The sequence below is a fragment of the Pundamilia nyererei genome, unplaced genomic scaffold (genome assembly GCF_000239375.1).
Source record: "Pundamilia nyererei isolate P.nyererei 1_Seehausen unplaced genomic scaffold, PunNye1.0 scaffold00143, whole genome shotgun sequence".
Lineage (NCBI taxonomy): Eukaryota > Metazoa > Chordata > Actinopteri > Cichliformes > Cichlidae > Pundamilia > Pundamilia nyererei.
Window position 1 is genome coordinate 1,198,835 of NW_005187544.1, and position 11,219 is coordinate 1,210,053.

The 11,219-nt window shown below is 40.4% G+C and overlaps 1 protein-coding gene across 1 annotated transcript in view; it reads left to right on the top strand.

Annotated features, from left to right (window-relative positions):
* LOC102194467 (protein kinase C-binding protein NELL1) overlaps positions 1–10,375 on the top strand; it is a 304,806-nt gene extending 294,431 nt beyond the window's left edge. The window contains exons 18-20 of the mRNA XM_005744402.1: positions 3,233–3,409; positions 3,786–4,010; positions 5,706–10,375. Of these exons, the coding sequence (XP_005744459.1) occupies positions 3,233–3,409; positions 3,786–4,010; positions 5,706–5,756 (453 nt within the window). The 3' untranslated portion in view covers positions 5,757–10,375. The remainder of the gene's footprint in view (positions 1–3,232; positions 3,410–3,785; positions 4,011–5,705) is intronic.
* Positions 10,376–11,219: the final 844 nt, after the last annotated feature.

Sequence of the window (11,219 nt, forward strand, 5' to 3'; positions counted from 1 at the left end):
GTTTTTTGTTAAGTTGCCTAATAATTATGCACAGTAATAGTCACCTGCACACACAGATATCCCCCTAAAATAGCTAAAACTAAAAACAAACTAAAAGCTACTTCCAAAAACATTCAGCTTTGATATTAATGAGTTTTTTGGGTTCACTGAGAACATGGTTGTTGTTCAATAATAAAATTATTCCTCAAAAATACAACTTGCCTAATAATTCTGCACTCCCTGTATTTGGCATGCAGACTAGGGGAAGCCAGGAATCGAACCACCAACCTTATAATCAGTAGATGACCTGCTCTTCCGCCTGAGCAACAGCCAAAGATGGCAGCGAGGAATACATTTGTGCAAACACACTGCCATGTGAAATGAAAGTGAGACTTAAAAACAAAGATCTTCCTTATTCAGCGTCATCCAGATTGAAAAACCAAAAATGAAAAAATGAAACAGAAATCAAGTTAAGTAAAAAAAAAAAAACATTTTAGAGTTCTATAAAAGTTCTACAAAGATCAACAAGCTCCCTAAATGAATTAATTTGAGAAAATTCAAACAATATTCTGTTGTACATATCATACCCCCTTAAAAGAAAGACTGCTGTCTGCAGTCATCAAATTTATCAAACAGTTATTATTGAAAAAAGCAGTAAAGTTGTTTTGATTGGCACAAATGCATGTCATTGGCATTCAGACGTGGTCGTATTCCTTGTACTAAAAAGAGCAGCCTGCATTCATATTTTCTGCCAGCGCGATACAATTGGCAGTAATTTCCCCAGCAAGTCCAGGGTTGTAACTGTAAAGACCAAGGCCATCAGTACCGGCACCCCGGGACTCACAAGTTACTGTAGCAGGACAATATGCATCGATAAAACATTGGCTCTGTATTGCCCTTTTAATGGTATGCAGAATGACTTTATGGCCCTCATACATTTTCTAACAGCCTTTTTATGTAACATTTTTACATCTCCATTACACTGCCGTCCTGGGGCCAGACAGTGCTGGCTGTGCTGAGTAAAATGGACCATAAAGTTTTCTCCAGGTACAGACAGGGAGCCAATGACACAGCGGCTGGAAAGGCAGATCAGTCAGATTCTTCTGCATTTCACTTTGCCGCCCAACCCCTTCTAGTCTCATTTAGAGTGCTATTAAATTGCTTTTTTAAAATGGGAAAATGTAAAATTTGTTACAAGAAAATGAAATCACCCATAGGTATGTTTCTACATCTTTAGTGTCTTTTAGCCATTTAGTGTTCTCTTGATGCTTATATTAGATTAAAAAAAACTTAGTTTAAGAAAAAGAAAGACAAACATCACCAGAGGATTTTTATTATAGATGTTTTCAATTATTAATCAAAGTGTTAAAAAGGCTCTTTGTTATGCTCTTTGTTCTTCAGGCTCTTTGTTATGACACACACTATTGAGCTCTGGTGCGTCCCACTTCTATCAATGACACTTGAGATGCTTTTATATCTTGACTAGAACACATCTGTGTCTAACTGAAATAACTGGACATAAATAGGAAATGTAAATCCCTGTCAGTGAAGTTACAAAGTTTTTGTCAGTTTAAGTCAGTATGAACCAAGCCATATGTCAAGTGAATCATCTACTGAGATGATGAAGGACTGAATATTTTCGACAGCCACCAACAAACTTTCTAGACCTGTCCACCTACAGGGTGGGCCATTTATATGGATACACTGTAATAAAATGGGAATGGTTGGTGATATTAAAGTCCTGTTTGTGGCACATTAGTATATTGTTTTTCTTGTGACATTACCAATAAGTTTGATGTGTCACATGGCCCTCTTCCTATTGAACAAACAAAAGTTGTATCCAAGATGGCCGACTTCTAAATGGCCACTATGGTCACCACCCATCTTGAGGAGTTTGCCCCCTCACATATACTAATGTGCCACAAACAGGACTTTAATATCACCAACCATTCCCATTTTATTACGGTGTATCCATATAAATGGCCCACCAGGCAACCAAGAACCCACTGGTGACTTTGACTGAGAGCCAGAGTTCCTTTGTGAATGCGGGAGAATGTTAAAGAAGGACAGTGTGGCGACAATTCCCAACACCTGGAATGGAGCAATCCAGACACTGATCAACATCCAATCAATAGCATCCCTTCAACCAAACATGATGATGATGGTGGTGGAAGCACCATGCTCTTGCGAGGCTTTGCTGCGATGGGTAATAAAATAAGTTAAAGAGATGCAGATGTAGACCATGGACGGTATAATAGGTGAGCTTATCTAACAAGACATCAACCACTGATTTCTAAAGTCTCGAACTCAAGCCTCAAGATTAGCATTTTCACCATCACCATTCTGGTTTCAACAAACTGGAGCTTGTCTGACTGTGAAACCCATTAGCTAATGACTTGTGACTGACAAGTCCTAATTTTTTAACAGAGTTTCACCATGATCTATAAAAAAGAAGTCATTCTTTATTAAATAGAACCCGAAACAAGTGACTGAGCCATGAAGCTAGCAGGAAATTCTTTACAGAGATCAAGACAGATACTGTAGCAATTTTTCCATAGACTTTCCCATAGAAGTCTTTACAACTGCAGCTTTACCATCCGGTGTCCTTTGGAGAGAATGCAGGTTCAAGGCACTTTTGCATTATCCTCACTTTTCAAACCTGCTTTATATCATCCATGGTCCAGACCTGCTCTCAGTAGAGAATGCCCCCCACCCACTTTGGTTGACTGTCAGCAAGACTTGTTGTCAAAAGTGCTTAACAAGTTACTAATTTTAGGCCAGACATATTTATATAAATCAGATATTAAATTTTAATTTAGAAATAATAAACAACGTGCTTTAAAAGCCTGCTTGGTGTTCATGTTATTGTTTTGCAAATTGATGAGAGAGAGTGGGAGACATATGAAAAGGAGAAAGTCAGAAAATGCATTGTTTGTAAGGCTGTGCCTTGGTACGGCGACTTCAGGGTGTTCCCATTTGTCAAAGACAATGACGGATCATTTACACAAAAGTAAAAATCTGCCTCAGGAAAGTGCTCAAACTGTGTTTGTTCACAGTAATATTTCATGTTTATAGACCCATTATTTCATTTTTATATAAATCACAGTGAGTTTGAAGCCCTTTGTTTTACTGAGGGACACCTTTATTGTGTATTGGGTATTGTATTTTACTACCCAGAATATACAGAGATGATAAGCTACGTACATTATTTAAGCCAGTTTGCACCCCGATGTGTGTGACGTTTGTTGTTTAGGATGGGCAGACGTACTGCAGGCGGAGACCTTGTGACTGTGGAGACCCAGAAGAGGATCTGTTCTGCTGTCCTGGATGTGACAACAGGCCCAGCAGCCAGTGTCTGGATCAGAGCGGACGCACACTTTACCGCAGCGGAGCATCTTGGCTGTACGGCTGCCAGCAGTGCCGCTGCATGGTTTGTACACACACACACACACACACACACATTCACACAGAAGCTATTGTCCATTTTAAATAAAAGCAGGCAAGAGCTTTGTTGGAAGACACAGATCACATCAAAAAGACAAAACCCTCCTCTCTAACATGAAGCTCAGAGCAGGGCTTTAATTCATACCACTCCCTGATCTGCTGGTTAACTGTGTGTGTATGAGGGCTGAGAAAATTACCACCTCTCTAATTAGAGATGTGGCAACAGACCAGCGTGAGATCTGTAACTGAATTCTCTCTCTGTCTCACACACAAACACACACTAGAAAAAGAAAAGAAAGGAAAATTCACACACGCTATAGCAATTCTGGTGCTTTTTTTCATCACTGCCTGTGTCTCTGCAGGAAGGGGAGGTCGACTGCTGGCCTCTAGTTTGCCCCACGTTGATGTGCGAGTACACGGCAGTGGCAGAGGGCGAATGTTGCCCACGCTGCGTCACAGACCCCTGCCTGGCTGACAACCTGTCGTATGACATTCGGCAGACATGCAAGGACCCCGCAGGCATCGCCCGCCTCAGCGGAGACACATGGCATATGCCCAAATCACCCTGCACCACTTGCAAGTGCAAGGTAGGTCAATGCAGCATGAACAAACTAATTGTGTAGATTTTTTAACTGTTTTTGAGCTCCAAATTGCCGGTTTGTAAAGAGACTTATTTTAATTTATTTCAACCTGTCAACATTGCTATTATTAAGGCTATTGAGGGTTGATGGGGACTGCTAACTTTCTATGGCAGAGTTCCACAAAAACAGTGTACATCAGGGCAAGAAGCCCAAGCACAGTGTTGCTGTCTAGGAAAAGATCTGACATAAATCATTGTTTTCACATCTGACTGAGAGAAAACACAGAAATGAACCAATTTCCAACTCCAAGACCAACAGTCAGCTCTCTGTGTTGTAATAAAAAGCCATTACAATGAGTAAAAAAGTAACTAACCAGAGGGGTTGTTCTGATTGGCAGGGTTAGGGGCGGCTGTGCAAGGCACAAACGTATGCCAGCTGGACACAACATAAACCAGTGTGATCGTAGCAGAGCCGCCATAATGGCAAACATGCTAGGCTAAAGTATACAGGAGATCGCTAACTTGAAAACACTTTCCCCAAACTTCTGTTTGATATTCTTCCAGGGTCTGCAAATGGGATAAGACTTGTGGGTTTTAGATGTAAAAATGTCAGATGTTCCAAAAGATCACAATTTTACCAGTAATGACAGCCATTACTGGCTGTTAGCAGAAAATCTTTGAGACTGAAAATGTGGCATAATCAATTTAGCTAATGTGTGCTAGAGGGCACACAGTGTCTATATGTGTTCTAAGATGAATGCATAAAAGAAAAATGACTGTCAGAGATGATGTAAGGAGCATTTTTACCTTAAAAGAAGTGAACATGCAGATGACTGTGGCAGGAACGTGTCAGATCCACTCATTAGGTGAAGATAGGCTGCTGCCCCCTCACTTTAGCTTTTTTGGTTTTGCTTGTTTTCTTTGCAGTCAGAATACATAAAAGAGCAAAATGAGCACATCAAATACATAGACCTAAATCTACATTGTACTTTTCCATAGTTGTTACATAAACTGAATCAGTAGACTAGATACATATTTGCAGCAGTCTTTGCGTTGATGTGATGTTTGGACGTGGCCACATCGTGCCTGTGCTTTCTTGAATCACCAACCTAGTGTCACTCTGCAGCTCCGTGACACAATCTGAGACAATGTGGCACTGTTGGAGACAGTTTTTACGTCTGACCAGACAGGACCTCGTGTTCTTCACGGCCATAAATACAGAGGGCCCGTTACCCTTGATACATATTTTTGAGATATTAACCTCAGAAAAACCTTTTCATAGCGACTGTTCACTCCAGATCACAGTCTGTATGACAGTGAGAGCTGCTGACTATCGAGCGGAACTGGAAACTTCTTTTGGGAAAGATATATTGTGCTTCAGTTTCTCAGATGTGCCACTGCTTACCACCACAAATTCATAATCCCTATGCACTAGAGTGAAAGCATAAATCTCATGATATCAGTTTGATATCTCAAATGTATATGGGATAATGCTGAAACTGTATAACTAGGTACCACTGTAATGACACTAGAGACATGAGGTTAACCACCCCAAATCCTTCTGTAAGTCAAGTGGATAAAAGTGATTTAGGCTGTGAAGTGAGTTATTAGCTTTACCATGCACAGTGTGGAACTGTATATTACATTTCACCTTATTTAATGCTCTCTCTTCTTTCCTATCTTGTCATGCCTTTCTGTTCAGAATGGAAGCGTTTGCTGCTCGGTGGATCTCGACTGCCTTCAGAACAACTAAAGCCCTCCCTCCTCCTCCTCCACGTGCCGTCCTCTTCTTCTCCTTTCACTATGGGACTGCCACATCCCCTCAACCATCTGACGACCCTTCCCCTCAGACAGACAGACAGACTCTCGCATGCACATGTGCATGCCAGTGTGTGCACAAAAAAAGAAAATTTGCAAACACACACTGGACAGACTGGGGTGTCGCGGCTGTGCTTTTATGCTGTACCTCTGTCGACAAACAGCGACTGAGTGTGCGTGCGTGACTCAGGAGGAGACAGAGGCCCGAGTTGCTCTCACCACAGTCGCTGTGTTGTGTTTGTGTCTCTGTGTTCAATTCCATCCTTTCACGAAATGTCTTGAAACCTTTTTAAATGTCTCAAACCCGAAACCAGAGACAAACAGCCAGACGGATGCTGAGGGGCTCCATCTGTCTACATTTGCTCAAACACGGGCTCTTTAATGCTTGGTCGCCTACAGGAAACTAAACATCCATTACTTTGGTAACCAAAAGGAATGCATCCACTTTACTGTGTTTTGTGTTACTGAATCAGGAGGTAGTTCAGTGTCATATTACAATGTTATGATGAAATGGGGTCAGTTTTCATTTCAGTACCAGATTTTTTGTGAGTAGCGTTTTTTTGTTTCTGTCACTGATATTGTCCATATTGTGCTAAAAACTTAGCAATAGCTTTTGGATGTCCTGATTTGTGTGAAATCCAAATGAATTTACAACATGTTGACCTCACGTCCTGGTGTCAGCATGATTTCCATCACTGATATTTCCCAAATAGTTGTGGACTACATTCTTCTTTGACATTACAAAAGTCACATCTTGAACACATCGTAATATACAAACTTCCATCTTTACATTTTTTGAGTGGTTCTCTGGCAAAACAGGTAGAAGTATAAACCATGTCAGTGGTGCACATTAGCTTTGCATACATCGTTAATGTTTCATCAAAACATCTAGCTGGCCCTGGACCCAGAAACTGAAATCTGCAATATTTGAGAGTCTAGAGCAGACTGATAATTTGACAATCTAGAAACCTGTCAGCTAATCAGGTGACGTAGATTTGGGGCGTAACACCCAACAGATAAAATACGTCAAAAAAATCAATAAATACATTTTCAGATGATAGCCAGTAATTCTGATTCTTAACTCAGATGCAAGTACAACCTACTACAAGCTGAAGCCAGAAAAACTGTCCCTTGCCTACGGACTCTGATAGGCAGGTATGTGTTTACAGAGATTATGTATTAATTTATTATTCTCTGACACCATCAGTCCCATTTTAAAGGATTTTCCAGAAATAGCCATGACATGCAGTGTACCACAATAACGTTGACTCGCTTTTGAGCGTGGCTGCTTGGAACAGGTATTTATTACTGCTGGTAGATGTAGCTGGAAAACAGTCCTGCTTTCAGTCATCAAACCCTATAAATGCCACATCTATATTAAACCGCATCCCTGAGGCTCTGAACTGGGACAGACAACATGTCTGTCCTTCTGAGCCACTTCAGTTTTCTAACACTCCCTCAACCACAGCATCTCGTCTTCAAATGAGGATGACTGCCAGATGCCTACACTTAACAACGGCAGTCAGGGTATGAAAAGCATCTGAAAGGTGTGTGGCGATGCACAGTGGATTCCTGCAGGCCAGAATGAGTGCCAGCCATAGTCATTGATTAAATCTGAGCTCGTGGAGGGTTGGACTTCTGCGGCGTCTCTCCGGGCTCCTCGGCTCTGCACCATATGGCACACCCAGGGTGGCAGGGACACAAAAAGTGAGCGCAGGAGAGGGATGCGGATAATTAAAGCATTGTCACGCAGCCCTGGATTTGATTATGCCAGAAGGTCACCAAGTGTTGAATCTGTTTACAGACAGCCAGGATTATTAAGGCAGGAGAGTCTTTACTGCTACAGTTCACACGTTCATAGTTACGCGGATGCTCTTGTCTCCTGTTCCCCTACCCTGTCCCTCAGCCCTCATCCACATTTGTCTGCACTGTCCTTAAGCTTTTCTCAAGAGTGTTAATGTTGACCCTCGAGTGTCACTGCCATCAGCCTATGTCGGTCAGTATCCCCCCCCCCCCGAGGAAATTTTCAACACTATTTTCTTTTGTTTTTTCTTTAAATGAGTACTAAAAGCAAATTAGGTTTCAAGGCCACGACTTATGCTGCAGTTATATAACATGATTGTTATATAACTGCAGAAATCTGATGTGAAATGTTCACCCTCGGATCAAATAAGCAAAAAAATTGTTATTAGGTAATCCTTTGTTGCGCATCAACTTACCACTCAGTTAATTTTTGGCAGCTGTAATAATAACTGGGGTTTCCTTTCAAAGTTTCGACAGTTAGGGCCTTCTCTCTCTCGATTTCTCCTTCGTGTTTGAATCTTCTGCACTCAGTCAGTGCAGATATCAGGACTCATTTTCCTCCTTCAGAAGAATCCATTCGTCGTGTCAGGATGAAAAACAGCTTTCAGGTTGAGATAATCCTTCACAGTGGAAATGAAACTTTCATTTTTTTTAAATGTGAAGACATGGAAATCAGTTGGTGAGCTGCAAAAAAGCCTAGTCCAAAATACATAACTTTTACTGCAGTTGTCTTATCAAGACAATAATCCATCGTCATGAGTAATCCGCTTGCTGTATCATATTTCTGTCATAGCGGCAAACAAGATGGTATCGAGGAGCAGGTTGTAAACAGGTCTGAGACTGAGATGAACAAAATCCAATGAGGCTAAAGGGCACCAAGGCAAGAAATTGGAGAGGTACATAGTCTATAATAATGAAATTGGCTCTTGTACCCAAAGAAAACAGCCTTGTCATTTTCATTTGTACAACTTTAGGATAAGAGCAAATGACTGCAAGTGCTGCAAATGCAAGAGATCCTGGAAAAGGCTTCATTGCAATCCATAGGATCTTCTCTAGGCAAGTTTTAAAAAAAAAGTATTTTTCTGTAGAAATCCTAGACTATAAAGAATACCAGAGGGATTCAGTTTTATTTATATTGCTCCAAGTCACAACAAGGCACTTTATACTATAAGATAAAGATCCTACAATAATGCAGAGGAACCTCAACAATCAGGTGACCCCCAATGAGCAAACACTTGGCAACAGTGGGAAGGAAAAACACCCATAACAGCAATAAACCTCGAGAAGAACCAGGCTCAGGGAGAGGCAGCCATCTGCCCTGACCCCCAGAAGTCTAAACCTACTGCAGCATAACTAAGGGATGGTTCAGGGTCTAGGTCATTAGTTTTGTTGGTGAGTTCTTCCACCTTTGCCATCTTGGCTTTCTTTAAACTATCAGTGAGGAGTGGATCTGCCTGTAATCGAAAGATACTATACAATAAGTTCATATGGAATCTTTTCAGTGACAAGGTATTGTACCAAAACCCAGCAATTAAAACCATGAACTCATCAATAAAATGTTCACTGAGCTGAAGGCTGTTTGCAAAGAGATTTCTGTACAACCATCAGGCGTGTTGCAACAAGATGACCCACCCCTTGTTTGCCATTAAAAAAAGAATGCAGAAGCTGCAACCCATTTGCATAGCAATAGGACAACTCATGGTAAAATTGGGACATGTTACAATTGTTATAGTCTGCACTGGCTTTAATATATATATATCAAAAAAACATTTTATGTAATTTAACTGGTATTTAAAACAGTTTTAGGTATGACCTCGCTTTTTGGAGTTGAGAGCAATTATTACAGCATGTCCTCCTTAGCCACGATGTCCTTGTATCACCTCTCCTTACACTCTAAACACTCTAATACCGAAATTGTCAACTGTGGACAAAGTACACATACAGAAGGGGAAAAAAAGATGATGTAAATGTTTTCTGTACCCATCAAAAACAAAAACAAAATCAAAGGAAACAAAAGCAGATAATTGTACAAAGTTTCAGATTGCTCTGTTGACTGATTTGATATGAACTACGTCTACTAAAAACCACTGTTTGCAAACTGTGTGTAAGTGCGTTTACATACTGACAATGTGATACAACTGCAGTTTTTTAAAAATTCCCATTGTGTTCATGAAAAATGTATTCATTTTAGTGGACTACGTTTCTTATCTCGTGGGATAGGCTCTGTTTTTGCTTGTAAATACTGTGTAAAGGGGAAGGTCACTGTAAAGAAAGTAAGACTATGAGGATAATTTTCACTACCACAGCTTCTTTGGAACTGAGCGTTGCAAGCTGAATATGAGAGAAGCAACATTTCTATTGTTTTTACTATTTATTTTTCTATTCTTGCTCTAACCTGTTTAGTATTGTATCCGTCATAGATTCATGTCTTTTCACTGTTTTAGGATAACACAGTTTTGATTAGCCTGTGTGTATATATTCTGATCTCTAATCGGTGTCCCTTACTAAGAGTCGGCAGAGGTGGAAATCAGACTCGGAAATCAGAACTTGCAGAGATAAGCGTCTTTTCTAAGCGCCAGGACAGGCTGCTCACTGCATTCATGAGCTTTTTTTTTTCTCCAACATGTTTGTATGATCTGAAGTGAAACATGACTTTATGGGAATCAGACAACATAGAACTATGTACACATGTAAAGAAAATCGAAAATCTTGAAAATGTTCTTGTTTCAGTTTCTGCTAAAAAAAAAAAAAGAAAGAAAGAAAGAAGGAAGGAATTTGGGGTGGGGGGGGCATTGTGTTTTATCCTTTTATGTCTGACTTTTTAAAAAAATAACACAAGTTTAGGACTTTCGAGCTCCTGATGTGCCACTTCATGTTTTATAGTGGACTATGGCAGAGGAATCCCCTGGTCTGTTCACTGCTTACTCTTCAGATCAGAGTGGCCAATCTAACTGTACTCAAAGGGTTAAGTGTCATTTGAAGACTGTGTTGTGATAAGAATTTGCTGTAAAAGAAAAAAAAATTCAGTTCGGTTAATAAACATTTTAGTTGTTTACATTATTACTTCTGTGTATTTGCCTTTAAAGTGTGATGATGGCCAACCGTTCCAATCTCAGGTAGATGAGCCAAAGTTTTTAAAAAATAAATATATATTTCATATTTGGGGCAATTGCGACAGATGGCCAAACAGCTCACCTGCCACATCATTCACCGGCGCCATAAATGAAAGCAAGATTTCAGAGCTTTCAATAATGAAAGCAAACCCAGCATCAGGATACAGTCCTGTAAAAGTCTTTCATGTTTCTACTTTTATCAGCACTGCTGTTTTCTATTTCCTTCAGGAAAGGTATGAAAGGCTGCGTGGCAGTAAAGATAAGTACATCCTTTTGATGCTTTAATGGAGCGCTGCTGTGCCACTAGGAGCTGGTACAGCGATGCTTTTGAAGCAACGCTGTGGGGGGAAAAAAAGTCTTAAAGTTGAACAACGTACCTAATGTTTTATATTTTTGCTACAACACCACAATCAATACAGAACACAGGCACAAGGTGTACAAAGTGTACAAAATTCACAAAGTCCCTAAAAGGCAACTATTCC